Below are 26,860 nucleotides of genomic sequence, written 5' to 3'. Positions count from 1 at the left end.
TGAATTTGTTCCCTGTCACTCGATTGTCTATGTGTGATCTGATCGATTGATTGTTTTTCCATAACAACAACTATTGGCCGTATCAAACTATGGAATCTTTATCGATATGCCAAAGTGGAGTATTTATGAATAGCAGCCGATTCTGCTAGATAATTTACAATCTTCTCATCCGGAATCATGTCTTCTGAAACTCTTCCCTCCCTTGTGGGAAGCTCTGTGAGCTCCATGGACTCGACAATAGCTTCAGCCATGGCATCAGTTACTGGTATACCAACAAACCAAACAGATGTTGCAGTGGCAGGATCAACATTTGGAGTCTTTGGAAAAATGATCATGTTCTTCATCAGAGTGATTCCTGGAATTCTGTACTGGGTTATAACTTTCACGACAATTACAATGCCGACTTTCCTCTTTACGCTGTTCTCAACTAGCTTGACGTTTACCATGAATGCCACTACTTTGTATGTGCCACTCGATTTACTATACTGTGTTTGCTAACTGCTTGTTTTAGAATGTTGATCATAGTAGCATTTATGTCAACCATGAGTTGGTTCGTAAGATATCGATTTCTCAATATGTATTCTCGATTACCTCCGGAACCTCAGCGAAAGGAGCCCCAGATAGACCTCTATCCAGACACGCAAGATGAAGGATCAAAGTCAGGGTTTTCCAATTACCTGGATGAGTTTCTGAGCGCCATCAAGATCTTTGGTTATTTGGAACGCCCAGTCTTCCACGAACTCACACGCTCCATGCAAACGAGAAAGCTCATAGCTGGTGAAACCTTGAACCTTGAGGAGGAGAAGGGATTCTGTCTAGTGGTTGATGGATTAGTGGAAATCTTTGTCAAGTCGGCTCGAGAGGGACGTGGATCGGATACCGATCCTATGTCGTACGAACGAGAAGATTCAGATAGTGGATCTGGCCTTCACCGAGGTAGTGGGCATCAGGGCTACCAGTTATTAAATGAGGTTAGAAATGGTGCGCCTATGTCGTCTCTCTTTTCTATACTTTCACTTTTTACAGAAGATGTCAAATTGAGACATTCTGATGATGACGACTTCGATGGAAATGGTACTCCTGATCATCAGGAATATAGCCACGATGCTCCTCCATCACTTCCCACAAGTCCAATATACGGGGCTCCTAGTCAGGATGGCCAAAGAGATGATAGGAATCGTCGTGCTTCTTCGACAACCGTTAATGGAAGAATACCCCCATTGTCATTAGACGCTGCAGCCGACATTTACCCACGTCGACCTAGGCCTAAGAGATTAAATACAACTTCTGTGCACCCTGATATTGTGGCCAGAGCTACAGTTGATACCACTATTGCTATAATTCCTGCTAGCGCTTTTCGTCGATTAACCAGAGTATACCCTAAAGCTACAGCACATATCGTTCAGGTCATTTTGACGAGATTGCAAAGAGTCACTCTTGCGACTGGTCACTCTTATCTTGGTTTAACTAGTGAGGTTCTGCGCACTGAAAAGCACATGAATAAGTACACAACCTATGAACTACCAAATTTCCTCCGAGGCGATGCATTGAAGCGGTTGAAGGAGAAGTTTATAAGAGAAAAGGAGAGAATTGGAGCTGAAGAAGGTAGCAAAGGTATTGCTTTGCATAACGCTGGGGCTGGAAGACGGCGAAGATCTAGTCATAGCCTTAGAAAAGAGGCTACAATGCATGCTTCGTCAGTCAGAGGGTCCATGTCGATGTCCAAACAGACGTTTGAAACACCTGGTGGAGAGTCTGCCGTCAGTCCAAGCCCCGGAGATCTTCTTACAAATATTCAGATGTCACGTCATGCTGGTAGGAAACCTGCTTCAAGCGTAACTCAAGGTTCTAATCCTCAAGTATGGCATCATGATGCTCAAAGTCCGCTTTCTCAACGAACATCAAACCCGTTCAATGGCCCAATGAATGCACGAGTTCCTCTTCACCGTCAAGAATCCATTGATGAAGATGGCATGTTCAGAAAATCCATATTGGAGTGTATTTTCAAAGCTATTGGTCTTACAAACACTAAAAATGCCCTACGTATGTCAGATTCTGTCGAAGGCTCCCCTCGATTGCTTTCGTATGATCAAAGACGTCAGAAGGCAATTTTCGGCAGCAACTCTTTTACTAGCAATGCCTTCGGCCTTATTGACCCCTACGAAGGTTCTGTAGATGACACCGAATCAGTGACATCTGGTGGAGTTAGTGCTGGTGGCTATCCAAGTACGCAAGGCCTCGCCCAAGAGCTCAAGGATGAAGTCGAGATTGTTTACTTTCCAAAAGGCTCAGTCCTTGTGGAACAAGGAGAAAGAAATCCCGGACTTTATTACGTTATCGATGGGTTTCTAGACGTTAGTGTTCCTGTTGACGAGAAGTCAGACTCTATGGTCTTGGGCAGCTCTTTCCGACACTCTTCGGCCGACAAGAATGCAAATGATCCAATGCCTTCTCTATCTAGGACCAAGACTGGTTCATCGCGTGTCTCAGGAATTAATGCTTCAGGGCACGAGGGTAAAAACCGAAAATCCGCAGATCGAAAAAGTCTAGCGCTTATCAAGCCAGGCGGTATTGCAGGCTACATCGGTACCATATCTTCTTATCGCTCGTTCATTGATGTTGTCGCAAAAACAGATGTTTACGTAGGATTTTTACCACGAACTTCATTGGAAAGAATCGTCGAGAAGTATCCAGTTGTGCTTCTAACTATGGCTAAACGGCTTACCAGCCTATTGCCCAGATTGATCCTACATATTGACTTTGCACTTGAATGGGTGCAAGTGAACGCTGGACAAGTTATCTACCATCAAGGAGATGACAGCGATGCAATTTATATTGTTCTGAATGGCCGACTTCGACTTGTAGTCAATAATGATGAAGCTGGAATGAAAGTCATTGGCGAGTATGGACAAGGCGAAAGTGTTGGAGAACTGGAGGTTATGACAGAATCCGTAAGACCCGCTACACTTCATGCGATTCGAGATACCGAACTTGCCAAATTTCCCAAGACACTGTTCAATAGTCTTGCGCAAGAACATCCAGGTATCACGATCAAGATTTCCAAGATTATCGCATCCCGTATGCGAGCCTTGGTAGAAGAGCCAGTCTTCGTGCAAACTAAAGAGAAAGTCACCGGTGCCACAAATGATAAGGTATCTTCGACGGTCAATCTTCGCACTGTTGCTGTACTTCCCGTCACTGCTGGAGTTCCTGTGGTCGAATTTGGCAGTCGTCTAATGAATGCTTTGACTCAAATCGGGGCACCGAATGGTGTAACTTCTCTCAACCAAGCTGCTATTCTTAATCATCTTGGTAGACATGCTTTCAGTCGTATGGGGAAGCTTAAACTCTCAGAATACCTTGCTGATCTTGAGGAGAAGTATGGGTTGGTTTTGTATATTGCCGGTCAGTGACACCTTTTCTCTAAACGCTAAAATTCATACACATCCCCGCCTGAGATCATCACTAACACTTTTTTCTAGATACAAACGTGAACTCGCCTTGGACCCAAACTTGCATCAGCCAAGCTGATTGTATTCTCCTAATAGGTATAGCAGATGGTTCGCCTGCGATTGGAGAGTACGAACGATTCTTATTAGGAATGAAAACTACCGCAAGAAAAGAATTGGTATTATTGCACACAGACCGCTTCTCCTCGCCTGGTGTGACTCGAGCTTGGCTTAGAAATCGAGTCTGGATCAATGGTGGACATCATCATGTTCAGATGGACTTTAGAACTAGTCCTATTCCTGTGCATCCTCAAACAAGGAAATTTGGAACCGCATTGAAACAGCGAGTACAAGTGATTCAAGCAGAAATTCAGAAGTACACATCTCGTCGCGTACGGCAGTCACCACTCTACTCCGCAGAAACTCCCTTCAAAGGCGACTTTCATCGAATTGCTAGACGCCTTTGTGGCAAATCTATAGGTCTTGTGCTTGGAGGAGGTGGTGCACGCGGTATAGCCCAGGTTGGAATAATCAGAGCTATGGAAGAATCTGGAATTCCCATCGATATCATTGGAGGAACCTCTATTGGATCCTTCATCGGTGCATTATACGCTCGCGACGCAGACGTTGTTCCAATGTATGGACGCGCGAAGAAATTCTCAGGTCGCATGGCAAGTATGTGGCGCTTTGCATTGGACTTGACATATCCATCTGCTTCTTACACCACTGGTCATGAGTTTAATCGTGGTATCTTCAAGACTTTTGGCAATACTCAGATTGAAGATTTCTGGCTCGAGTTTTACTGCAATACAACTAATATCAGTAAGAGTCGATCAGAAATTCACACCAGTGGATACGCATGGAGATACGTAAGAGCATCCATGTCTCTTGCTGGACTTCTCCCGCCACTATGTGATGAAGGCAGTATGTTGTTAGATGGTGGATACGTGGACAACCTAACAGTTTCTCATATGAAATCCTTGGGGGCTGACATCATCTTTGCTATTGATGTTGGCAGTCTTGATGATAACATGCCACAGAATTTTGGCGACTCCCTCTCTGGATTCTGGGCATTCGCGAATCGTTGGAATCCATTCTCATCATACCCAAACCCTCCTACTCTGGCTGAGATCCAAGCACGCCTAGCATATGTATCCAGCGTCGACGCCCTAGAACGAGCAAAGACAACTCCAGGATGTCTATATATGAGACCTCCAATTGACGATTATGGAACTCTAGATTTTGGTAAATTTGATGAAATTTATCAGGTGGGATACAAATTTGGACAAGAGTATCTGGCGAAAATGAGAGATCAGGGAATTCTTCCGCTTGTTGATGAGACCGAGGAGAAGAAGGCCTTGAGGAGAACTATGGCACCGAGAAGAGCTAGTATTTAGTTCATGATTCTGTATGAGGTTTGGTGTGGCACTCGTTGCGGTCGTTGCAGCGAAGTTTTGCAGGGCGTTTTGGTGTAGGTCATTGATGGCAATGACGATGATGGTGATATACCCAAGCATATATTGGTATGGGAAATGATCTGTTCATAAGATTTGCATCTATGAGAGAATATTATTCAAATATTTAACCATTAACTTGAGGTAATACTTACAAATCTGATCTTGATATTGTTGTGATTGCAGATGTCTATTGTGAATGTGATTGATAGGTAAGGATAAGTAACTACCCAGGTGGCTATACAAAGTGGGCTACCTATTCACGACAATTATTAATGAGCCTCCAAATTCACTAGAGAATAACGATATCTACCTAGGTACATAGAGTTTATGGAGGCTGGGGGTCTAGGTCTGATCCCGTGAACCTGGGCGGTGGGATTTCAAGCTTAGAGCCGGCTTCCGATAGGCTGATTTTGGGTGTCGGAGACGGCCGAAATATTTATCATTGATGATCCACAGACAAACAAATCGTGAGAACAAACATTGAAGAGACACGACACCTTTATATAAGAGTTTGAATCCCCAGATTTCAATTCAAAAGACACTACTTATTTACTTGCTTGTTAGATTTGTCTACATTGGAAGTTTCATTTTGGTCTGAAAATTCTAGGATTGGAGTTTTGAATGAGGATTACAGATTTCAGATTTTACATCCTACAATTTAACATTAAGATAACCTTACAACTAACGCCTGATCACCTCAAACAAGACAAGTTCTCAGCGACATTTCAGAGAGTTACTCGCTGAGAATACATTGAGAGTTGCAATTCCAAAACCAGAGATAGCATGACCTCTACGCCCAGCATGACTTCCTCCTCGTCGTCACCACCAGAGAAATCATCCATCAAGAGACAGGTTTTTCATGGGACATTTGTCCACTGTAAAACCCTTACGGATTTAGAGATTCTACATGACACGTATGTGTTTGTGGATGAACATGGAGTTATTGTTAAGATTTTGAGTGGTGATGGTACTGGAAAGCTAAGGGATTTAAGAGAGGATGTAGGGGAATTGGGTTGGGATACGGATGTTGATGATGAAAGGGAGATTTTTGAATATGTGGGTTCTTCGAAAGATGAACATGGAGAACATGGAGAGGAACGATTTTTCTTTCCGGGGTTTATTGGTATGTTTTTATTTTGTTGTCTCTTTGTTGTTCATTTGTACGAGGAATGATATACAAACATCTGTTGTGAAAGAAAAGAAGAAAATCACGAACCCGATTAACAGATCATCAGATACACATATCCACGCCCCCCAATATCCCAATTCGGGTCTCTTCGGCTCCTCCACTCTTTTGGAATGGCTAGATACATACACCTTTCCCCTCGAAGCCTCTCTTTCTGCTCTCCCCAAAGCCCGCGCTATCTATTCTCGTGTAATCCAACGTACGCTCTCTCATGGAACAACCACCGCCGCCTATTACGCTACTATCCACGTCGAATCCACCAATCTCCTCGCCGATCTCTGTTTGCAAAAAGGCCAGAGAGCACTCGTCGGACGCTGTTGTATGGATAGCGATTCTGGCGCCAATCTAGACTACTACCGCGACGACGATGCTACTCAAAGTCTAGAGCGAACGAATAAATGCATCTCTCATTGTGAAAATATCGATCCCGATAGGAAACTCATCACGCCTATTTTGACTCCGCGCTTCGCACCAAGTTGTACCCCGCAATTGATGAGTTCTTTGGGGAAAATTGCACGGGAAAAGGATCTTCCGATTCAAACGCATATTTCGGAGAATCGCTCCGAGATACATTGGGTGAAGGAATTGTTCCGAGAGTGTGATAGTTATACGGATGTGTATGATAAATATTCGTGTTTAACATCGAAAACAATTTTAGCGCATGCGGTGCACATTGGAGAGGATGAAGCGGCGTTGATTAGAGCGAGAGGAAGCGGTATTGCACATTGTCCTGTGAGTAATAGCGCGTTGACTAGTGGGATGGCGAGGGTGCGATGGATGATAGATAGAGGATTGAATGTGGGACTGGGAACGGATGTTAGTGGAGGGTTTAGCGCGAGTGTGTTGGCGGCGGCAAGAGAAGCAAGTTGTGTGAGTCGGTGTGTTTCTGCTGGGATCGGAGGATTGGAAAACGGAATCGGAAAGGAAAGGGATACGTTGAGTGTGCCTGAAGTACTGTATTTGGCTACGAGAGGAGGGGCGAAGGTTGTGGGGATGGAGGAAAAGATTGGTGGGTTTGAAGTTGGGAAGGTGTGGGATGCGCAATTAATTGGGTTGGGAAAACCTCTTATGCATCGAAAGGAAGGCAAGTGGGAAGGACAAGAGGAAACTCATGAAGTAGATGTTTCGCAAACAGGACCAGTCGATATTTTTGGCTGGGAAAATTGGGATGAGAAAGTTGCAAAGTGGGTTTTCAATGGAGATGATCGGAATACCATGAAAGTTTGGGTGAATGGGAGGTTGGTTCATCAGAGGAGGAATTGATTTGTTTGTTGGATACAATGAGTGGAAAGACAATTAGAGCTTAGATGGAAATGGGTTTCGGCAATCGGTGGAAAACACATTTGGAATCACTATGGCAGATATTACTGTTATGATAGATCGAAAAGATACATTCAAGCCTGATCCTGCATCGACTTTTGATTATTGTATTTTGATAGGTATTGATTATTATATTATAATAAATGTCTGTATCTAACACTCAGTCGTACACCCATCCTGGGCACATAACACACTCCAATATATATTCCTATAGAGAAGTAGAGTATATAAATCCAACCCTTATTGGATTTCAATTCCAAACGCCTTCCCATCCATTTATCCCTAATATTTCCTCGTCCATATCCTCTATCCACCTAGACCTATTTCCCCACACCCTTCTCATCACTCCCAGAACCTCCTTACTCGCGCTCACACTCATCATTATCAACGCAGAAACTACACTCCACGCCCGCAACTGCAAGAACCAACTCACTCGCACGCTCTCCCGCCGCCATAACCGCAAACTGGGGATTCGTCGTCACCGGCGCCAAGATACTCGCATCAACCACATGTACATTTTGCATGCCCATAACCGTGGTGTTAGCATCGACACAGCCCCCCAGCCGACAACTCGACGACCAGTGATTAACCATTCCTCGTGCGTATGCTGAGGAAGTGGTGATGTACGTTTCGATTTCAGCTTCTGTGGCGGTTTGCGGGATGTTCATGGATGTGAGACCGGAGTTTGGGAGGGCGGAGAAGAGCGTGTGGATGAATGAGGCGATGTCCTGGGCATCGCGGGGATTGGAGTAGTAGACGTCGTCGCTGGGGCTGGGGATGAAGTTATCGTCTAGGATGACTTTACCTGATGAGAGGAGACCCGAGGTTCCGTAGACGTTGAGGGTGATGGTGTTGTTGGTGAAGTCGGAGTAGCCGGATGAATCGATGGTTCCTTGGAGACCTGCGATGGAGCCGTCGGCGTGCGCGATTGTGGTCCAGAAAACGGAGGTTTCGGATGCGAATGAGTAGGGACCGCTGCGGGAATCGAGATAGAGAGCTTTGTCGCCGGCTGGAGGGGAGTCATAGGAATAAGTATAGGACTCTATGGAATCACCTTGAAGTTCGATAAATGTGTTTGGGTTGTCGAAAAGACCGGCTCCAATTGCTGTGCTGTTTATCCACTCTGCACTGGTAAGATTTGGGGATAGTTTTCCTGCAGCGGAGAGTTTGGAGAGGGTTTCTGCATCACCGATTCCGGAGTACATAAGGAGAGAAGGGCTTTGAATGGCGCCAGCCGATAAAACTACTCTTCCTGTTGGTGTAGTTGAGACGATAGTTTCGACACCGTTTATCAAGGCTGTGACTCCAGTAGCGGTATCTCCATCGCGTTCAACTCTTACTACACGGACTCCGCTTTGGAGACGGAAGTTACTGCGTTGAAGGGCAGATTGCAGATATGTGGTAACGGGACCTCCTCTTTGACCGTTGTCATAATCGAAAATTGGATAGCCGAATACTTCAGTTTTATCGTCGGCTTGAGCATTGATATCAACGTCCTTGTAACCCAATCCATCAACCAACCATTTTCTCGCAGCATCGTATCCAGTTTGAAGGTAACGAATGCCATCCTGAGAAGTAAGATTGGTAGAAGGTTGAGTATCATACAGACGTTGAATGGAAGCATCCATGCTTGTCGAATTCCACTAGACACTGGGTTAACATATGAATACTTAGATTTTGGAAGAACAAGAATTCGTCACTTACTTCAGCAGGGAAGTATAAGTCCCAATCCGAAGCTGGAGGTTCAAAGAAAAGTCCAGCATTGATAGCTGAACTTCCTCCAATGGTACATCCTCCATAAGCATTTACCTCTGCTCCACACATGAGACCTCCTCCATCTGCAAAAATGGATTTATAAAGTCCAGGTACATCGACTCGGGAGAGATTTGTACCACTAAGCCATTCCTATTACAAATTAGAAAATTACTCGTCAATGTCAATTAAGAAGGTAGAAACTAACCGGTCTTCTTGCGTCTAAATCTCCACCTGTGATTCCATAAGATTGATTACCTCCTTCAAGTAACAAAGTCTTGAGACCTGCTTCCGAAAGTCGTGATGCAACTATAACATAAAAGTCAACAAATGGACTTTTATATCCCCTCAAGAACAAAAACTTCAATACATACCAACGATTCCCGCAGGTCCAGCTCCCACAATAATAGCATCCCATTGCTCCCGAATCCAAGCATTATCCGCCTGTCCCCAAACGCCACTCGCCAACCCAACAACCAGAGAAACTTGATATGAGACCTTCATTCTGACTTTGACTTATCTTTTTCGATTTACAGAAAACTCACTAAAGACATAAGAAAAACAGGAAGTAACTTAGCTTGATACTTATATATATTGACATCACACACAATTACACCAAACAAAACTTACTAACCACTGCATGACTTCACACAGCACAACCAAATCTCCCTCTTCACCTGGACTCTGGGCGCCAAGCCCGCCTGTTATCGATTAAATCCCCTAAACGATCTTTCCACAGGCATCACATCGAGGCGCTCCTCGGCCTCTACTGAATTGCCCCATCAGAGACGAGATTTAGATGCTAGAAGCTTGTAGAAGGCTGACCATGTACCCTTTAACTCTGCCTGAAACGATACACAATTACCGTATTGATGCCGTACAACTTACATAAGTAGTCCCAGTTGTTACACTTTGGCGTCCTTTACCAGAAATATTGCCGCTGAATCTGAGAATAGGTTATACAAATGAAGTCATGGGCTTTCGTATCCGTGACTTAGTGACAGCTCGGTGGCGGTATTTGTGTGATAAGTGGAGAAGAATAAATTGAGATTTCATTCCGAGGCTTAAATCGACTTCAAATCCCTATTTTCGTCTCTTCTATCGTAGAAACTAGATGGAATGCAGCGTTAAGAAGCAAAAAGCCGATATCATGTTGATCGACGTCAACCCCGTATTTAGATGTTGACCAGGCCAGGGCCAACAGAACCCTATACTCGGTACTGAAGAAATTTCAACAAATGAGAATTAAGATAAATGTCGTACCTAATCATTCTCGTTCTGCATGCACAAACAGATGGGTAATGCGGAGTACGAGATGGTGGATAATAGGAAATATAGTCAGAAATCTTCCGAGAAAATCCACCATCTAGATTCCGTTGATGGAATACAATTTCTTCGGTACCCACCAACTTTAACTTGCGTATTCATTCCCAGGCGAGACTCGTGAGGGTGAATAATATACAAAAAAGTGAAGATCATCTATTCGTCTAAACTTAAGACCTCCCAAAACGCCGCCCAATGCAACCATATTTTTGCTGTACATAATAATCCTACATAGTCCTATCATTTATAACCCTTTACATTCACCCAATTCCCCCCATTATACAATCGATTCCTGATCTTGCTGCGAGTTGGAATTTTCTAGTCGCTTCAAGATGTATTGGTATAACACCAACATACAACTACTTTGCGTACTGGTCCACACAAATCTAGGTCCTACTCCTCGAAATAATCCCGTTATCCCTTCTGTTTTGTAGATGAGTTTGAGGCCAGTCGGGACGGAAGATGTATCGAGAATTATGCTACCAGGGCGAGGTGTATGCGTGGAAGGAGATGATGTGGATATTGATCGAATTTGATGTTTTGTAGGTTTTGCAGGCTTTGTAGATTTTGTCTTCGTGCGATTGGATTGAGAGAGGTTTTTCGTAGATTCCGATGTCTGTTTAGCGGTAGACTCTGGATTGGAAATGACTTGGGTTTGAATCCTTGTCTTCACAACATCCAGCGGACATGTAATTACTCCTGCCAAACCTCCAGCTGCCGCTCCTGTCAAAAGTTCCAATGGCAATCCAATTTCTCGGCTTTCTTTCCATCTTCTCGCCCAAGTTTGACCTTGCTCGTAGAATGCGAATTGTAATGCCGAAAATGGTAAATCTCTGACAATTGTTGCTCTGTATCCATAAAAAAGCGCAGAGAATCCTTCTTGCTTGACTATCGTTCGGGCGGCATGCGCTGTGTTTTTATAATTGTAACCAGAGTGGAAGAATGGGTTGTTGTATCGACCTTGGAGTTGTAGGCGGGTTTTAAGGACTTCAGAAGGTACGTAGACGAAGGAGGCTGCGAAATCGGCGACAAAACCTGAATTGTTAGTTTAATGTAAATTAAACCCAAACTTCTTAAACTTACCACTGGATAGATATGCAAGCCATGGCGGAATGCCATTGTCTATCAGATGCCTCTTACTGTACTCATATGTTCCGAAGAATATAATTGTGCCAGGGAAAGATCCCAGAAGAGCAGGAACCCAACCTCCATATAAACCTCTCCGTATTCCTTCTTGTCGTAGAATGGTAGAATATGAGGACGACAGCTTGGTATACTTTGGCGGAACATGCGGATCACCTTGCTGGCGAGTCTTAACCGTATCTAGAGAATGCATGAGAAGATCCCCCGTGGTTCCACCAATACCTCCAGCAATCATGGCCTACAAACAATCAGTAATTTGCCTGTAGACCAAAAACTCCAAATCTCACATGTAAGTAAGGTGGTCGTCCCTCCTCTTCGACCTCTTCCTGTGCCATGACTTTCGACCCAAGTAGTCGTTTTCCCACTCTAACATTGACGTTTTCTTCCCCTCCATCATCAACAATCCCGAATTTGGTGCGATCTTCTGCTGGCGAGCCTGCTGATCCGGAGGAAAACAGGTTGACAACACGAGAGGTCAGGGACATGGCCCTTCCTCAATTTCCGAAGCTGGTCGCCTTCCTAGTCCTCAAGTATTCAAAAGAGCGAGTTTTCTGTTACAGCGTTGGTAGGCAAATACAAATCATTTCAGTTGGGTGTCACAAATGTTTTTGATGCACTTCAACTTTTTTGCCGGAACCTTCCACATACGTGTATGCCTGATTAAGGTTAAGGCACTTTTACATGAAACGTGGGTTATCCCCCGGTGAACCCCTCCATCTCTGAGCTACAAGTTCTAACACGAATCGTCAAAAGATCTTCTATTTGCCCTTGATTCCGACCACCTACTACTGATTTTCTCTTATCATTGACTAGCTGAGTTATTATTGGAGACAATCATAAATCTTTATCGATATTATTATTAACTAAGGTTAACCTTTCCTTCCACTTAACCCTTTCTCACCGTTTCATCCGCCTGTGCGGAATATTTCCCAGATCCAAATCTCCTCTCTGTCCTCCTCTTTGCCCTTTCGCCTCTTTCCTTGATCCTCTCTTCATCTCCTTAGCCGCCTGTTTCCTATTTCCAACCACAAGAATATCTCTACTATACCCTCTCATATCATCTTGAGTAAAAAAAGACGAGCCGTGGCTCAGCATCAAGACGCGCACGACGGTCTTACTATCTCGGTCTGAAAGCTCTTTGAAAAGCCCAAAGATTCCGGTCGGCCAAAAAAAACCATTAGATGACTCGGATGTGGACGTGAACAGGAGTTGAATGTCGATTATGATGTATAGAACTGGGATGCCTTCCAGCACAGATGCGAGGAGATTCAACCAGTCTGCCTCGGTTTTGGCGGAGAGGTACATTTGTAAGCGAGAGTAGAGACTGATTTCGGCATGGAGAGCTGTATTGAGGTTGATGGCTTGGAGTATGAGGCTTTTGATAATATCGATTGTGGTTGTGTTGCCCATTGGTGTCGGCGTCTGAGGTTCGCTGGTCTTCAGTGCCCATATTACAGGTATGTTGGACTCTCGAAGCAGTTGTATGGCGTTTGCAGAAAACTTTTTCATGTCATTCCGCAGTCTGTGGCTTCCTTTTACCATCAAAAGTGAGGATACTATGCTTGAATTCCAATTCTGCATTTTGGGAGCCAACCAGAAAGCTGAGCCGTCTGCTTGACGCGCGTGTTGTCGTTTGCGAGCGAAGAAATATATCTGGAGACTCTTCGTTGGATCCAGAGTAACATTTAAGCTGAGGTTGTTGATGAAGTTCATCAGCTGCAGTTGGGAAAGCTGTTGGTGCATCGAGACTTGTGCGCTCGAGTTGAGAGTCTGGGCAGTCACCACAGCGGTCTTGAGTTCACAAAGCTCTTGGGAGATCTTTGTAAACTTGTCATCGACCTTATCTTCTAAACTCTCTTGCTTCGACATGATGTTTTTCATCACAGAATGCATATCTCGCTGTTCTGCAAAACTACTGAGTTGAGCTGTAGTGGAGATACTTTGCGACAGAATTCCAATCTTCTCAACGAGATCGTTGTATTGAATTTGGGGAGGCCGCGTAACTGAATGGAGAATATGAAAAGCCCTGCTCTCTTTGAACCAGGATAGTGAGACTGTGAGAAACTTTATGATCTGAGCATTGAGCATGATCATATATTTACGCATCTGCACTGTGGGGTATAAATTCACTGTATTCTCCATACGAGGAAGGACGTCTGCTACTTGGCACAATCCGTCCGTAATTATTGCAAGAGACTTCTCATGATTTACAACACCCTACATCAAGTCGTCAGACAATTCTCAGCAGCGTTTGAGGGGCTCACACACGACTAACACCAGCTTCATGGCACCATATACAAGCGAAACATACTCTGGTGCCTGTTGCACTAACGCATCCATGACAGTGCCATAGCAGTTTACCTTTTGGGCAAAGCTTGTGAGACATCGTCGAATTTTGGAATCTCCTCGTCGGTCTTCATACTGCAGTTGTGCTGTTGACACACACTTGACTATATCGTCAAGCGTGCTCGGTTTGAGGTCTAAGAAAGATTCTAGCTGCGAGGACTTCTTAGGAAGAGTTGCAATAAACTCGGCTCTAGCTTCCTCGAAGATATTCTCAGCCCAGCCAGTGCTGCTACCAGAGATTAGCACGGTTTTCACGGTCCTGGGAGACATACTTATTGGAGCCGCTATAATAGGAAGCATATGCTGCAATATCAGACATTCTCGAGTGTACAGTTTGAACTTTGACATTATCTCATAAAATGTTCGACAGACAATTATATAATCACTTTCTGCAGGCCGTCGTGAGGCTTTGCATACCGTAACTGCGCCTCGAGAATGGCTTGCCAGCCTCATCATGAACGTGTTATTTGTAGACAGGCTCCAACCAGACTGGATAAACTGTCTACTGCAGATATACAGCTCATGGGTGGCAAGCCCACACGGTGAACTCGATTCAGCAGTTTATGTGGTGCGACCGTGACTTATGTCGGTCTTCGAAGAGCGGTTAATTGAATCCGCCTCATACATTTCGTAACTCCTTCCAAAAATGAATTCTTCCAGATAAATTGCTTTTTTCTTGATTTTAGCCTAAACAATTACACAATGTCACCAATTGGTCAGATATCACAACCTGTGGACAAAAGCAGTAGCAAAAGCGGCACCGAACCCGATATCCCCTGCTATATGTCACAATCATTGACCTACATGTCCTCTGCTAATGCATAAGCATATGGACTCTGAGATAGCCCAGATCTCGCCCTCTTCGCGGTGGTTGAACAAGCCAACAAATCTCGGCACAGGAAGTAAGAAGAAGGATTTGGCAAATCTATCGGGGCTGTACAGACTTGGCCGGAGCCTTGGCGGTCGCACGAATCACGAAAACGACAAATCCGAGAAAGACGAGGAGGGGTACAACGACAAGGACGACGACGAAGACTATGATGAGGGCGAGGAGAACAGAACAGACGAGGACGAGGACCAGAGCACACCCGTAGATAGGGCCAACAAATATAGCAAACCAGACTTCGGCAAGGATTTCTCGGAACCTCCCTCATATCTACACGCTGCAGATAGTTCTGGCACGTTAACGCCTGAGCAATTTAAGCCGGAACCTGAGCGCGCAAAACCGTCAGCTCCTCCGCAGAACGTTGGGAAGACTCGAATTACGATATCTGATAATTTGAGCACTGATGACAACAAGAAGAATCGGCGTCTCTGGGCTCTGAAGCCCAAATCACCAAAGCCTGCTTCTACATCAAATCTCGACACATCTGGTGAGGTATCCCGTCCTCTTTGTACTATTTCGAGTGATTCTAATGATGTGCACATAATAGACAATCAACTCGAAAGCTATAATCCTGGCGAAATAGGACCGGAAGGATCAGGAGGCCTGAACGCACACCAACGAAAACGACAACAGCTAAAACAAGAAGCAGATCGACACCTCCAGGTAGAAAAAGCAGCATATGAAAAACAACAATATCTACAAACAGTAAAACAACAACAACAATATAGGTATTTACAACAAGCAGCACATCAGCAACAAATACAACTACAGCCACAATATTCAGAGGGGCAACCAATACCACTGCAACAAATGACACCGCAACAAATGGCACCGCAACGAATAAACCAGCAACAGATGGTGCTGCAAAACCAACAGCAAATGGCTATGAATCGTCCGCAAGCTTTCCATCCGTTGCACAGCACTTTCTCCCCTATTCAAAATGAACCTTTGTCCCCTCAAATGGATTCCGTTGTCGATCTGTTCTCAGCCTTGGGAATCGATGCTATCGCGATGGGCATTCCTTCAGAATCTTTAAATAACGTCCAAGCGTTTCGAGAGTATCTATTACATATGACACAAGCCAAGGAACCAAACCAAGCCAAGGAACCAAACCGGTACCTGATATTACATCGCATCAAGGGGCAACAAGAGCGTCTGTACTTTGATCCCCCAGAATGGGTTATGGGACAGAATCATACGCGAATTTTGAGGTCGAGGCTACCACTGTTCAACTTGCGGGATTTTCTCGAAAAAAATATCGACATTAGCTTTATCGTGTTTCGCGACTACAAAGAGAAAGACATACCAACGAGGAAAGAGATGGTCGCGGCGGCAGCAACAGATAACAACAGTGGTATTACAAAGTCTCCAGTACATGAAGAAGAGAAAATACTTCCAGTGTCAGAACATCTGACGGAGGCGATTAAGTCGATACTAAAGTCGAAGCCAGAATTCGCAGATCTGCTATCATGGTTTGAGAAAGGTGGGACAGAGCTCCCGTCGCCATTTGTCTTCATCTACCATTCGCGAGCAGTTATCGAAGAGTTAATAGAGGACACCTCTGATCCCAGCACGGTCCGACAGCTGAAGCTCATGATAGATTACATCTACAAGAACTATGGAGAAGAATATGACACTGCAGATGCCATGTTTGAGGAATCCCGCGTTGCTATACCATATGTCAAGTACCTGTTCAAGCCAGGAGACGTACTGGTGGAAGGCACGGGCTCTGACATAAATGGTTATGTGTTTGTAACTTGGCTGCATGATAGTACCTCAATTACAGCAAGTCTGAAGGAAGATGGGAAGAACAAACCTAGCTCACAGTATACCATGGACGTCCGCTCGTGGTCATTTGACGGTGCCTTCAACCGTGTTAGCACTCGGCTTACATTAGAAATAGATGGAAGTGAAAAGACAGAATACGCTATAAGAGATTTGAATATCAGACCAATTGCATGTGCCAGTGATGAGGATAGAAAAACACTTCAAAGTCGCGGAGATATGTTTTGGAAGTGTAGAGAGAGGCACTTTGTGTCATATCAGGAGCATGGTCGTGGCGATTTACACGGCGCCAGTGAAGAAAGATATATGATCGACATGAAGACATTGCGCGAGCTCCACCCAGAAGATGAGAAGAAAAAGAAGGCGCCCTATCCAGAAGATGGGAAGAAAAAGGCCTCCGATACTTTGGATGAAGACGCCATGGCGCAAGACAGTCCTCCATATCCGAGTTTCGTGTACTTACTTCCTCAAAAGATCATTGGCTACAATATGCGGCGCAAAAAATGGGTTGAGCTCCATGCCGATTGGTTGTCCGAGGTGGTTTGGGACAAGAAGGCGTTCAAAAAGTTGGTACTTGCGCAGAAGACGAAGGACTTGATTGAAGCTTTGGTTGTCAATCAAATTGCAGCCGAGAAATCGACCGATCTGATCAGTGGAAAGGGCAATGGTCTCATCCTTCTACTGCACGGAGGGCCAGGTACTGGTAAGACTCTAACTGCAGAGAGTGTTGCTGAAATTGCAGAGAAGCCTCTATATAGAGTCACTTGTGGAGACATTGGGTCAGAGCCTGAAGAAGTCGAGCAGTACCTCAACTCAGTGCTAGACTTGGGAAAAGCCTGGAGCTGCGTCGTTCTGCTCGATGAAGCCGACGTCTTCCTTGAGGAAAGAAGTATGAACGATATTAAACGAAATGCACTTGTATCTATTTTCCTCCGCGTTCTAGAATATCATGACGGTATTATCATCCTCACTAGCAACCGTGTTGGCACTTTCGACGAAGCATTCAAGTCACGCATTCAACTTGCCTTGCACTATCCATCACTGACAAAAGTCAAGCGCTACGAGATTTGGACAATGTTCATAACGCGGCTCCGAGAGCTTGGAGAGACGCAAGTCGACTTTTCAGACCTGGAAGATCATCGGTGGGACTTGGCGGACTATAAGCTCAATGGACGACAGATTCGAAATGCGATTCAGACATCGCGGCAATATGTGTCTTGGAAGAACGCGAAGGAGAAGACGACGTTGAATTTTGATATTTTGAAAGAGATTATCGAGATTTCAGGAGAATTTGATGTCTATATAAACAAATTGAATAATGGGATGTCTCCGGATCAATTAGCTGAGGAGGATGGGCTGAGACTTGCAGAAGTCAGAGAGTGAGAATACATATCTATGTTTAGTCATATCGAGTTTCAAAAGGTTGAGATTTACGAGTAGCTTGTCTAATCTTTTGGATACTGGAATTATACAGCCTGGCTAAACCTTGGAAGTCTTTGTCCTAGTATTGGTACCAACTTGGTTAATAAGTGAAAAATAATATGTCAGTACAAAATACCGTAAGTAATAATGAAAAACTCAAAACAAACTAATCATGGAGTGAATTTGGTTAATTCAGCTATTGTTCATATATATAAAATTATGTAACCAAAAGTAAGGATGGCACCAGCGAGGGGGGGAGTGGGTACACATAACACGCTCTCTCGCCTCCGAGCTACAAGTTTCAGGCTTTGTGTGCATTTCATATACCATATAGTCTATGGTTGTAATCGTTCTTGATCATTATTAATTATGGGAAGCTAGTACTTATATAAGGAAGCGCTATCGCCTTGCTAGCTAATACAATGCCCTCTGTGATCACATGATCGATATCCCGACACCTAGGAAAACCGAATTCTCTTGATGAACTCGAAGAGTGGTTTTGGAGCACCCACTCTTGCTGGGGGAGCTCTGTAGACATGACGTCCATTCTCCCAAACCAACGTATCTGCAAGATAAAGTGATCCACCCCAAGCCTGATTCAATTCCTCAAACAAATCTTTGTAGTTTTGAATAATCTTCTCCTTAGAAGTATTCCGAGAATTGTATCCTAGGGGCATACAAATAGGATTGAGAAGATCTATGTAACTTTCGGAATACAGTATTCTTATAATCATCTTGCATGACCAAGTTCGTGCACTACCGAGCGATCGCAATTGATCAAAGTGGAATGTGCCATTCAATTTCTCTTCCAGAATAAGCTGAAGTTGGAAAGGCGGTATAATGATAGTTATAGATTGCAAAAGTCCATCTCGAGCCATTGCGTTCATCGTTGAGATTGATTTGGACATGTTTGACAGATAAATTCGAAAGCAGCAATCAAATTGTAAAGGTATTTCGATGTTTCTGATGAGTCTACGAGAGATCCAACTCATAGATACGAGTGACTTATGTGCATTATTGATGCACCCAAGTCCAAAGATAGCACGATTCCATAAAAGTTCCTTAACTTCTCGATAAATTTTCGGGTGAACTCGCAACAGCGGTGATTTAAACGTCTTTCTTGACAACTTGTTGGTTGCACAAGGTTCAGGTAGTTCAAGGCAACATTTTGGAGGATGACAACTCGAATACATTACGTCAAACTCAGATGGGAGGAGAATGTGATCATAGATCATGAGGCGAATCTCGGGAGTGATACCCACTAAAGAGGCTGGTTTATACTGTGGTTTCGACCACAAAGCTTTCGAGGGTAGATCGGCAGTGCTTTGCCTACGGCTAATCTGAGATTTGCTACTGTTGTAAATCGATAATGAAGAATTCGAGGGACAACTGGTAGTGCTATATCTGCGGGCGATTCGAGGTTTCTCATGAAGTAACTTCAATTTCGCAATGATTAACTCCAAAGTCTCAATCATTAATTCCAAATTCTCACGCCTCTTTTCAGAGTTAGATTTGAATCCGAATTCCTCCATGATTGACTGCAAGCAAGAATACAGAGCAATTATAGACGATATTGCTGCATCTAAAGCCCAAATTACAATTGCAAATGACACAAATAGAAGACATAAAGCTCCTGTTTCCTCCATGATAGAGAAACTAAGATTTGATCGAGATATTATATAACGATAGACTAAGAATGAAATATGATAAAATAAAATAAAATCCATTAGGTCGTTCGAAGTCTGAAGGGAGTGCTCAGATGTTATGTACGATTATTTAAATTTAATGATGAAATAGAAAGGAGTTGAAGTATTATAAAGATTAAAGTATTAGAATATTAAGTAGAAATGAATAAAGAAAGAGGAAAGGAAGAAGGAACAGAATAGAAAAAGAAGATTTCTGAAAAGATTAAATAGTTTGTGGGAAATTTCAAAGAAGACTAGATGAAGATTCCCCATGGGAGTCATATTGGCTACTACCTATGTTAAGCTTAAATATCTAGCTCCCGCTTTTAGCGTAGATAAGCGAGAATCCATCTTGATTTCGAGAGACCATCCAAGATAGAAGTGGGAATTTGAAGAAAATATGGAAATTTAGAAAATTCTTCGAACAAACTAGATACCGTCATAAAAGTTAGCTTCTTAAATTCTGGCAGACGCAAGTGTCTAGCTGTCTGCGATCAGGAGATACCTGGTGTCATATTGTGACCGGCTATCACGTGATCAACGCTATTTCTTATTTCGTGACTATTCGTCTCCAAAACCAGCCATTCGTGCTCCACCGACCTATAAGCTCTAGCTCTATACTCGCCATTTTTCTATGAAGTCATGAAGCTCCCCCTTCGTACCATTTTCCGATCCGCGTCAATCCTATTCCAACCAATTTCACGTGCATCTTTTCCAACAACCTTTCGACAATCAAATTCTCCCCACCAAATCCGCGCTTTCCTGGTCTCCACGCCAAGAGCTCTCCATACAGAAAATCTTACATCGAGACAAAAAGCCACTGAAGGAGAGAAATCCCGAACAGATGTAGCCCCACAGAATACATTTTCAGAAGAGATTGGCGACTTTGCAAAAAAGCAGACCGAAGATGTCCCCCAGCGATCTACACCCTCTGTTACAGCAGTGCAGGAATCACTTAAACCTCTCTTGAGAGAAAATGACGGGAAATGGGTTCTGGCAGATGATGGAATGTCGGTGGAGAGGGTCATTACATTCAAAGGATTTAAAGATGCCTGGGTTGGTTTTTTCTTCTGTCTTTTCTGAGGGCCAAAAAGCATTTGTGGGAATATGGATTTGGGATGCAAACTGATGATTGCAATGGCCAGAAATCATATAGAGATTGCCTCCTTTGAGGACAACAAGATGATAATTAATCATCTGATATGTCTCTTTCACTCTATTCTCCCATGGAAATCTACGAAACCTCCACCTCTTCCAAACCCATTTGCATACTATTCCTAAAATCAAGCCCCCCCCCCTTTCCAAAAAAAAGTTTACTTCACTAACCCAATACACACTCCACAGAACTTCATGAACGCCATCGCAGCAAAATGCAAACAAGAAAGACATCACCCAGAATGGGTTAACGTAGGTCTCTTAACTTCTCCCATTTACAACCCTTTCTCTGCTCTACAATTGTCTAATACTCCCCAGATCTACAACAAAGTGTTCATCCGCTGGACCACGCATGATCTTCCCGGTCTAACAGCCACTGATATCCTCATGGCCAAGTTTTGCGATGAACAAGCTACCATACACAAAGAAGTATACAACGTCTCAAAGGAATCACTCTCAGAAAATACCCAGCAAGAAAATTTTCTCAATCAAGCTCATCAGATCGCTAATAAATTATCGTCGAAATGATAAAGATTGATTGAACATGCCCAGACCTTGAGGGAAAAGAAAATCCATGGACATATCAGGGAGTAGGTATAAGAATACATATAAAAACAGAAGACTCATTGAAAAGGTATTTCTGGGGTCCAGGCCGGGCGTGGAAAGATGCCATGATGAGAAACGACGTGGGAAAAAGAAGTAGGAGGAGAGAGAAAAACCAAAACGACCGAATTGAGGCTAGAAAATATTGATAATAGAAAATCATGAGGGGATGACACACATGCATTGTGAAGATCCAGGAAACTATGGTACACGAAAAAGCAATAACTGCATAAATTACGAATACCTATCAAGAACCCATCCCACATTATATTAACGCAAAGCACATCTTAGGCTTCTCCCATAACGCCTGAAACCCTCAGCAATAACCACATCTCTCTCTGCAAATTAGACATTAACAAAACACAGTCATCGTTGAGATTCCTTCTCCCGAGATTCCTTCTCCCTTCTAGCTGCAATTTCATAGAAAAGACTTCCATCATAAATTCTCCTGATATCATCTTTCTTCATCTTTCCATCTTTAGGCGACAACAAATGCCACGTTGCGCTCCCTAACATTCATTAGTATTAATCCCTCACTATCCACTCCCAAAGATCCCCCTCGACAGAATAAGAAAAGAGATCAAACATACATTCCAAAAGCGCAGCTGCCCAACCTATCACATCCAAAACGTTTCTCTGACTCTTGACGTACGCAAAAATCTCCGCCTTAGTAATATCCTGCTTATCCCGCCCTGCATATTTACTGAAGAGATCTTCAAAATGCTGAGGGATAAAACGTCCTTCGTGATCAAAAGTTCCGGAATCACTACCGTGTTTGCCTTTATGAATTCTCTCTGTGTGGATTCTGAGCTTGAAATCTGGAATCAATTGTCCTGGGGGGAGAGTCGGATATGAGAAGATGCTATTGATGATCATGGCTGAGCCGATTGCGAGCAGAGGGCTCCAGCCGAGACGACGAAAACCGTTGTAGGTATCGCGGGGAGAAACAATACCGTCTGAATCGGGGTCGAAGAAAGCGACGTGTTGTTGGAGGACCTGGGTTGAGGTTAGGAGAAGTAATAAAGAGGGGGTGTGCATGGTGTCCAATTGCCTGGACTGGCAGTCTAGATGTAAGCGATCAATACTTCAAAGCAGTTCAACACTTTGAGTGAAGTCAGAACTTCAAATAAATCAAGTGTTCTGATTTGATTGAGATAATGAAAGCATCGAAACACCAAACAGCAATCTAGACGATTGGAAACCATAGCACGAGAGAAAACGAACAGTCAAATGCTTATTACGCTCTGCATAATTATCCTTAGTCGTCCCATGTGGTGATTCATAAGATGCCGCGATAGTTGCTCTTGCAACTCCTATATCATTGCCTCATATTAGTAAAACTCCCTCATCCGCACAGAATAACATTGCACAAACCTGCTTGACGCAACCGCTCACTTCTGTGCTTCCCAATTGGAAACCCCTCCTCGCAAGTGTCGTCCTGCCAAAATGGCAGTCTCTCCTCTGTAACAGGACATTCTTCGATCGCCATTTGGAAATCGGGTCCTGGATTCTCGTGCACATCAGGTCTGTGCCAGATTGGAAATCTCTCATCTGTATTAGGGGGTTTTCTGAATGGCATCTCGGAACTTGGTCCCGAATTCTGACGGTCGTCGTCGAATGAGCTTGAGTCGGTTCTTGTTGGCGCCATGATGTTCAAGTTGTTAATGGTTTCTTTTTAATTGTTTGTAGATAATAGTATTTTCTATCTTGTTTCGAGGAAGGAGTAAAGGTACATCCATTTTATATATTTTCTTCCTTGCCATTACTTCTCATTCTTTCTATAATATGACTTCATCAAAAAGTCCGAACGAAGGAACAGCCCAAGTAATGTGATGTCAAAGAATTCGTCAGTCAGTCGCACTTAAGACAATGGGTAATGATCATTTGATATCACATGATTGGTTTAATGAGCAAGACACTCGCTCGGATACTCTGGTGTCTACTGAGTACTTTTAGAACTATAGCTAATTAGTCTATGACGTAACCTAATTAAGCTTAACCCAACTCCTTAGCACGAACATAGGTATTACATGATACTTTTTTTTGACATGTGATGTAAAACTCTGGTACGGTGCACATGTGTGAACCTTGAGGTTACAATAAAGTATAAAACCTTAATCGCTTGTAAAAATGGATTTTTTTGGCAGGATATACTTTTTCCCCCAATCATTTGAATAAGTTCCATCTCCAGCATGTGAGGGAAGTGTAACATGATACCAAGTAGTAAAAGTCACATATATTTCTCCGATGACCTCTTACACATGTACCAATTCAGCACCTGGTAGAGTTTCGTAAGACTTTACATTCTCCCCCAAGGATTGAAAGCTGTTATCACTGAAAAACAGGCCCGGAAATGATAGCATTCTCATCACATCAGAGTTTCTCAATGTCTGAACCGTTATTGCCTATTGAAAGCAGGTACCTGTCGATTTGGAAGAGGAGTAACGCCCGAATCGAATTTTGTTGCAAAAGAATGGCCTATGCTTCTTGTTATTCCATTGTTACATTCAAAGTAGCCTGAAAATCTGATTCTTCCCTCACAACAAAATATGTTCTCGTTGTTCCCCGATTAATTGTACAACGAAATCTCAAGCCTTGCCACTATTCCCCTTTGGCCCACCTCTCAAATTCCGCCACCATTTCCGGAGTTATTTGCCTCTTAATCTTGTTCATTGCCGCGAGGAAATCGTCCATAACCGCTGGTTCCATTGTCCCATGCTTTTTACGTCGTTCAATGGCCTTATCGAAGGCTTTCTGGCAGATACTGACCATTTCAGCTCCTGAATACCCCTCTGTTAGGCGAGCAAGTTCGGTTACGTCAACATCTTCTCCCATCGTAGATTTACGTTGTCTAGCACGAATGATAGCTTCTCTGCCAGAGAAATCTGGTGGTGCAACGTAGATAAGTTCATCGAAGCGACCTGGTCTCAAGAGAGCTAAGTCTAGATCTTGTGGTTTGTTGGTTGCTGCTAGTACGGTAACGCCCTTTAAACTCTCAATTCCGTCCATTTCGTTAAGTAAAGTGGTGAGAACGTTGACTCCGTTATTCGAATTCTTTCCATCTCTTTTGCTACCAATAGATTCAATTTCGTCAAAGAAGATAATACTTGGAGCTGCGGCTCGTGCACGAGAAAAGACGTTACGAACGGCTCGTTCAGAGTCACCGACATACTTGGAGAGCAGCTCTGCGCCTTTGACGGCAAAGAAATTAAAACCCATTTCGGTAGCAACGGCTTGAGCGGTGAGTGTTTTGGAACATCCAGGAGGTCCATAGAGGAGAAGACCTTTTGTTGGTGAACGGCCAAAGTCTTGCATGATTTCTTGGTGCTGTAGTATTGTCAGTATGAATTGAATCTTCCAGGTGCTTTGAATTTCTCAAGTCGTTTGAGAATCCCGTTTTATTTGATCATCTCAAAATATTTGAGTGTCCAAAACTATTCGAGTATCCCAGTTGATTTGTATGTCTCAATCCACTTGCATGTTTGGATAAGGGTGAGACAATAAGATGGGCAATAACTTACGAGGAAAGGTGTTTCAATAGCAAGCTGAATAGCTTCTTTGACTTTGTCTTGGCCTCCAATATCACTCCACTTGACCTTTGGTGGTCTTAAAGTAATATCATGCATTGCACTTGGTCTTACCTCCAGAAGTGCATGCTCGATATCCTCTTTAACGACGAATGTCTGCTGGGTCACATTATCTTCATCTAACTTCTCTTCTGCAAACAGTTGTGCTTCGTCCAATAAACGAGAGAGATCCTCAGGTGTATATGCATGTGTTCGTTCTCCGAGATCATCGAGAATCTCATCGCGAGTTTCAGGGCACATTTGAGGATCCAGAGACTTGAGAATAGCTTTCCGAGCAGCTGCATCTGGGACAGGTAAAGCAATAGCTGTAGTAAATCTGCCTCGTTTTCGTAATGCAGCTGGTAGTTTAAGCATGTCTGATGTCGACGCTGCCACCAGAACTTGTGGCAAAGAATCCGAGGGATGATCTTTCATAAGATCTTCTAATCCTTCGCAAATAGCATCTGTCATGTCGAGTAATGGTTCACCCCCTTTTGCGACTACAGATTCAATATCATCTATAATTATAATACTTGGCTGGTTGACTTTTGCATCCTTGAAAATTTTCTGGACTTCAGATGGCTTGGTTTTCCGGTCAATTCTGCGAACCTTCCCCCATTCTGTGCTGGCGATTTTGTCCAGGACGAAACTCTTGCCTGTTCCGCTTCCACCATGTAAAAGAACGGCTGGTGATCTACGAACTTTGGTAAAATAGAATTGGCGGTTGAAATTGCTCAGGAACTTGTTAAGCTTTTCAAGTGCTTGATCAATGCCTGCAATATCAACAACTTGAAGAGGTTTTTGTTCAACATTGCTTGCAGCTAACATGGCCCCGCTGATTTCTGCAATTGTTCCAATTTTGAAGGATGATACACCTTCATGAAAGGCAGCAACACCAAATTTCGAGCCGTCGATAGAAAAGACTTCAAAGGTTCGCCTTTCTCTTCTAAGCATCACATCTCTGAAGGTCATTCCAGGGTACACCAACTCAGCGCGAGCTGTGATCTTGTCAGCCATGCACTGAGCAGAGAAAAATGTGAAATGAAAAATTCTCGGGCGGTTGAAAGTACAAAATCATGAGACAACGGAAGAAAACTCCTACCTAAGAGATCGTCCAGAACAAACTTCCAGGCAACCTCAGCGTCTCCTGTCAATTCCCGCATAACCCCTTCAACCATACCGACATCCTTAATTAGAATCTCCTTTGCAACCTCCAACTTTGCTCCTCTAGCAACAATCACATCGTCACTTAATTTGAACCCACATGCCTCTTGGAAAGCCTTACTGACTTGCACAACTTTCCTACTTAATTTTTCTGTGGCCAACCAAATTACCGCCTCTCTTCTTGTATGTTCGCCCTCTGAGCTTTTCCATAAATAGCACGTTTCTCCATTCTTAACTTGAAGATCCAAAAGAACGTCTGTACAAACATATACACGTGCTACATTTCTGAAATCCGGCCTTTCTTGAGATTGCGCTTGATATGGACGAACTTTTAATTCTAGAATTTTTTCGGCTGTCATCTTGATCTCTTGTATGAATGTCCCAGAATTTCCTGAACAAACAAAATTACCAATCTTATGGATTTGAAGAAAAAGAAAAGATGAAAAAGGAAAAATATAAAAGTCTGCCCAAGTGGTCAATGGAGGGGTAGAAAGTAAAATAAAATTATGGTCAGCCTTGCCAAGGAACATGGGTACATCTTTAAAGTGTGTTTACCGCTTTTATTCTGCCGATCAAAGTTCCCCAAAACCAATTAATTTTCCCCATCCCCTCCAGCCT

At 43.5% G+C, this 26,860-nt stretch overlaps 10 protein-coding genes across 10 annotated transcripts; 4 read left to right on the top strand and 6 right to left on the bottom strand.

Moving 5' to 3' along the window:
• Positions 1–177: 177 nt before the first annotated feature.
• EAF02_011377 (uncharacterized protein) lies at positions 178–4,846 on the top strand (the record flags this gene model as incomplete). The annotated part of the gene is made up of 3 exons (XM_038907424.1): positions 178–461; positions 512–3,405; positions 3,483–4,846. The coding sequence occupies 3 exons, from the start codon at positions 178–180 to the stop codon at positions 4,844–4,846; spliced, it is 4,542 nt and encodes a 1,513-aa protein (XP_038752904.1).
• An 861-nt stretch (positions 4,847–5,707) lies between these two features.
• On the top strand, positions 5,708–7,355 carry EAF02_011376 (uncharacterized protein; the record flags this gene model as incomplete). Its single annotated transcript, XM_038907423.1, has 2 exons — positions 5,708–6,029; positions 6,142–7,355. The coding sequence occupies 2 exons, from the start codon at positions 5,708–5,710 to the stop codon at positions 7,353–7,355; spliced, it is 1,536 nt and encodes a 511-aa protein (XP_038752903.1).
• Positions 7,356–7,771: 416 nt separating this feature from the next.
• On the bottom strand, positions 7,772–9,668 carry EAF02_011375 (uncharacterized protein; the record flags this gene model as incomplete). Its single annotated transcript, XM_038907422.1, has 4 exons — positions 7,772–9,055; positions 9,117–9,317; positions 9,373–9,473; positions 9,539–9,668. The coding sequence occupies 4 exons, from the start codon at positions 9,666–9,668 to the stop codon at positions 7,772–7,774; spliced, it is 1,716 nt and encodes a 571-aa protein (XP_038752902.1).
• Positions 9,669–10,300: 632 nt separating this feature from the next.
• Positions 10,301–12,248, bottom strand: EAF02_011374 (uncharacterized protein). Its single transcript, XM_038907421.1, has 3 exons — positions 11,918–12,248; positions 11,571–11,868; positions 10,301–11,522 (listed from the first exon to the last, which is right to left on the bottom strand). The coding sequence occupies exons 1-3, from the start codon at positions 12,113–12,115 to the stop codon at positions 10,765–10,767; spliced, it is 1,254 nt and encodes a 417-aa protein (XP_038752901.1). The 5' UTR covers positions 12,116–12,248; the 3' UTR covers positions 10,301–10,764.
• A 279-nt stretch (positions 12,249–12,527) lies between these two features.
• Positions 12,528–14,295, bottom strand: EAF02_011373 (uncharacterized protein; the record flags this gene model as incomplete). Its single annotated transcript, XM_038907420.1, has 3 exons — positions 12,528–13,847; positions 13,899–14,205; positions 14,249–14,295. 3 exons carry the CDS (start codon positions 14,293–14,295, stop codon positions 12,528–12,530), a joined length of 1,674 nt encoding a protein of 557 aa, XP_038752900.1.
• Positions 14,296–14,805: 510 nt separating this feature from the next.
• On the top strand, positions 14,806–18,030 carry EAF02_011372 (uncharacterized protein; the record flags this gene model as incomplete). Its single annotated transcript, XM_038907419.1, has 2 exons — positions 14,806–15,349; positions 15,410–18,030. The coding sequence occupies 2 exons, from the start codon at positions 14,806–14,808 to the stop codon at positions 18,028–18,030; spliced, it is 3,165 nt and encodes a 1,054-aa protein (XP_038752899.1).
• A 497-nt stretch (positions 18,031–18,527) lies between these two features.
• EAF02_011371 (uncharacterized protein) lies at positions 18,528–19,715 on the bottom strand (the record flags this gene model as incomplete). Its single annotated transcript, XM_038907418.1, has 1 exon — positions 18,528–19,715. The coding sequence occupies one exon, from the start codon at positions 19,713–19,715 to the stop codon at positions 18,528–18,530; it is 1,188 nt and encodes a 395-aa protein (XP_038752898.1).
• A 681-nt stretch (positions 19,716–20,396) lies between these two features.
• EAF02_011370 (uncharacterized protein) lies at positions 20,397–21,437 on the top strand (the record flags this gene model as incomplete). The annotated part of the gene is made up of 3 exons (XM_038907417.1): positions 20,397–20,810; positions 21,099–21,161; positions 21,228–21,437. The coding sequence occupies 3 exons, from the start codon at positions 20,397–20,399 to the stop codon at positions 21,435–21,437; spliced, it is 687 nt and encodes a 228-aa protein (XP_038752897.1).
• Positions 21,438–21,878: 441 nt separating this feature from the next.
• Positions 21,879–23,160, bottom strand: EAF02_011369 (uncharacterized protein; the record flags this gene model as incomplete). Its single annotated transcript, XM_038907416.1, has 3 exons — positions 21,879–22,021; positions 22,103–22,468; positions 22,887–23,160. 3 exons carry the CDS (start codon positions 23,158–23,160, stop codon positions 21,879–21,881), a joined length of 783 nt encoding a protein of 260 aa, XP_038752896.1.
• A 953-nt stretch (positions 23,161–24,113) lies between these two features.
• Positions 24,114–26,601, bottom strand: EAF02_011368 (uncharacterized protein; the record flags this gene model as incomplete). Its single annotated transcript, XM_038907415.1, has 3 exons — positions 24,114–24,839; positions 25,034–26,076; positions 26,181–26,601. 3 exons carry the CDS (start codon positions 26,599–26,601, stop codon positions 24,114–24,116), a joined length of 2,190 nt encoding a protein of 729 aa, XP_038752895.1.
• Between the last annotated feature and the right edge of the window lie 259 nt (positions 26,602–26,860).

This window comes from Botrytis sinoallii (assembly GCF_014898435.1).
Source record: "Botrytis sinoallii strain Bc 23 chromosome Unknown BSIN_031, whole genome shotgun sequence".
Classification (NCBI taxonomy): Eukaryota; Fungi; Ascomycota; class Leotiomycetes; order Helotiales; family Sclerotiniaceae; genus Botrytis; species Botrytis sinoallii.
Note: the sequence above shows the minus strand (reverse complement) of the source record. Positions and strands in the feature narration are given on the sequence as shown.